General features: G+C 63.4%; 1 protein-coding gene across 1 annotated transcript in view; it reads right to left on the bottom strand.

The window, feature by feature from the left end:
• The window catches only part of LOC104836076 (hydroperoxide isomerase ALOXE3-like), a gene marked incomplete at its 3' end in the record, with an annotated part of 6511 nt that overhangs the window by 1181 nt on the left and 4257 nt on the right, over positions 1-1073 (bottom strand). The window contains exons 4-6 of the mRNA XM_010574422.1: positions 935-1021; positions 612-781; positions 53-174 (exon numbers count right to left, since the gene is read on the bottom strand). Coding sequence (XP_010572724.1) covers positions 53-174; positions 612-781; positions 935-1021 — 379 coding nt within the window. The remainder of the gene's footprint in view (positions 1-52; positions 175-611; positions 782-934; positions 1022-1073) is intronic.

Below are 1073 nucleotides of genomic sequence, written 5' to 3'. Positions count from 1 at the left end.
TGACCATCACCGTGGCCATGATCATCACCGTGACCGTCACCAGGCCCCCTACCCGTCTTCTCATTGCCCAGGACAGCATAGGTGAAGATCTCGCCCACCCAGTCCTGGAGCTCGTAGTCCTCGGCCACGTCACTGTCCTCGGGGTAGTAGAGAGCCACGATCCCCTCCACTAGGCTGGGCCACCACAGGGACATTGGTGAGACGTGGGGACAGGGCTGTGCCCACTGTCCTGGCGTCACCTCCAGCAGCTCCCAACCCTGTGGTCCCTGTCCCCAGCCCTGTTGCCTCCATCCTCATCATCCCCATTCCCCATGTCCTCATCCTTGTTGCTCCCATCACTGATGTCCCCAACCCCGTGTCCCCATTCCCACCATCTCCATCCCCATGTCCCCATGCCTGTTGTCTCCATCCCCATGTCCCCACCTCCAGCGTACAATCCTCGTGGTCTGATCCCCATGTCCCCATCCCCATGTCCCATCCCTGTGGTCCCATCCCTGTTGTCCCCATCTTCATCATTCCCATCTCCATGTCCCCATCTCCCTTGTCCCCATCCCCATGTCCCACCCCCATGGCCCCATCCCTGTTGTCCCCATGCCCATGTCCCCCCACACCTCTCGATGGCTCCCCAGATCTCCAGGGCGTCATCGCGGTAGTGGTAGTTGGGGATGTTGGTGACGCCGCGGTGCTCCAGGTCATCGGGGACACACAGCTCCCTGTAGGTCAGCGCCGCCGTCCCCCGGGCCACCAGCTCCAGCGTCCCTTCCCGCCCCACGGCCGTGGCCTGGGCATGCCACCATCCCTCAGTGTCCTCCATCGCGTGTGTCCCCCCCCAATTCCTCCCATCCCTGGGGGACCCAGCTGTCTGGGTGCTACCAGGGGGGGACACCCAGGTGTCCAGGTGCCACCAAGGGGGGGACCCAGGTGTCCGCCTGACCTGGTCAATGAATGCCCCAGGGCTGAGCAGGGCCTCCCGGGCCAAAATATTGATGTGGAAGGTGAAGCGGCAGTGAGGCAGCAGGAGCTGGGGACATTGGGACAAGGGGGGGACATGGGACATGGGGGACATGAAGGAC

The sequence above is a fragment of the Haliaeetus leucocephalus genome, unplaced genomic scaffold, assembly GCF_000737465.1.
Source record: "Haliaeetus leucocephalus isolate CR32 unplaced genomic scaffold, Haliaeetus_leucocephalus-4.0 Scaffold430, whole genome shotgun sequence".
NCBI classification, from domain to species: Eukaryota; Metazoa; Chordata; class Aves; order Accipitriformes; family Accipitridae; genus Haliaeetus; species Haliaeetus leucocephalus.
Note: the sequence above shows the minus strand (reverse complement) of the source record. Positions and strands in the feature narration are given on the sequence as shown.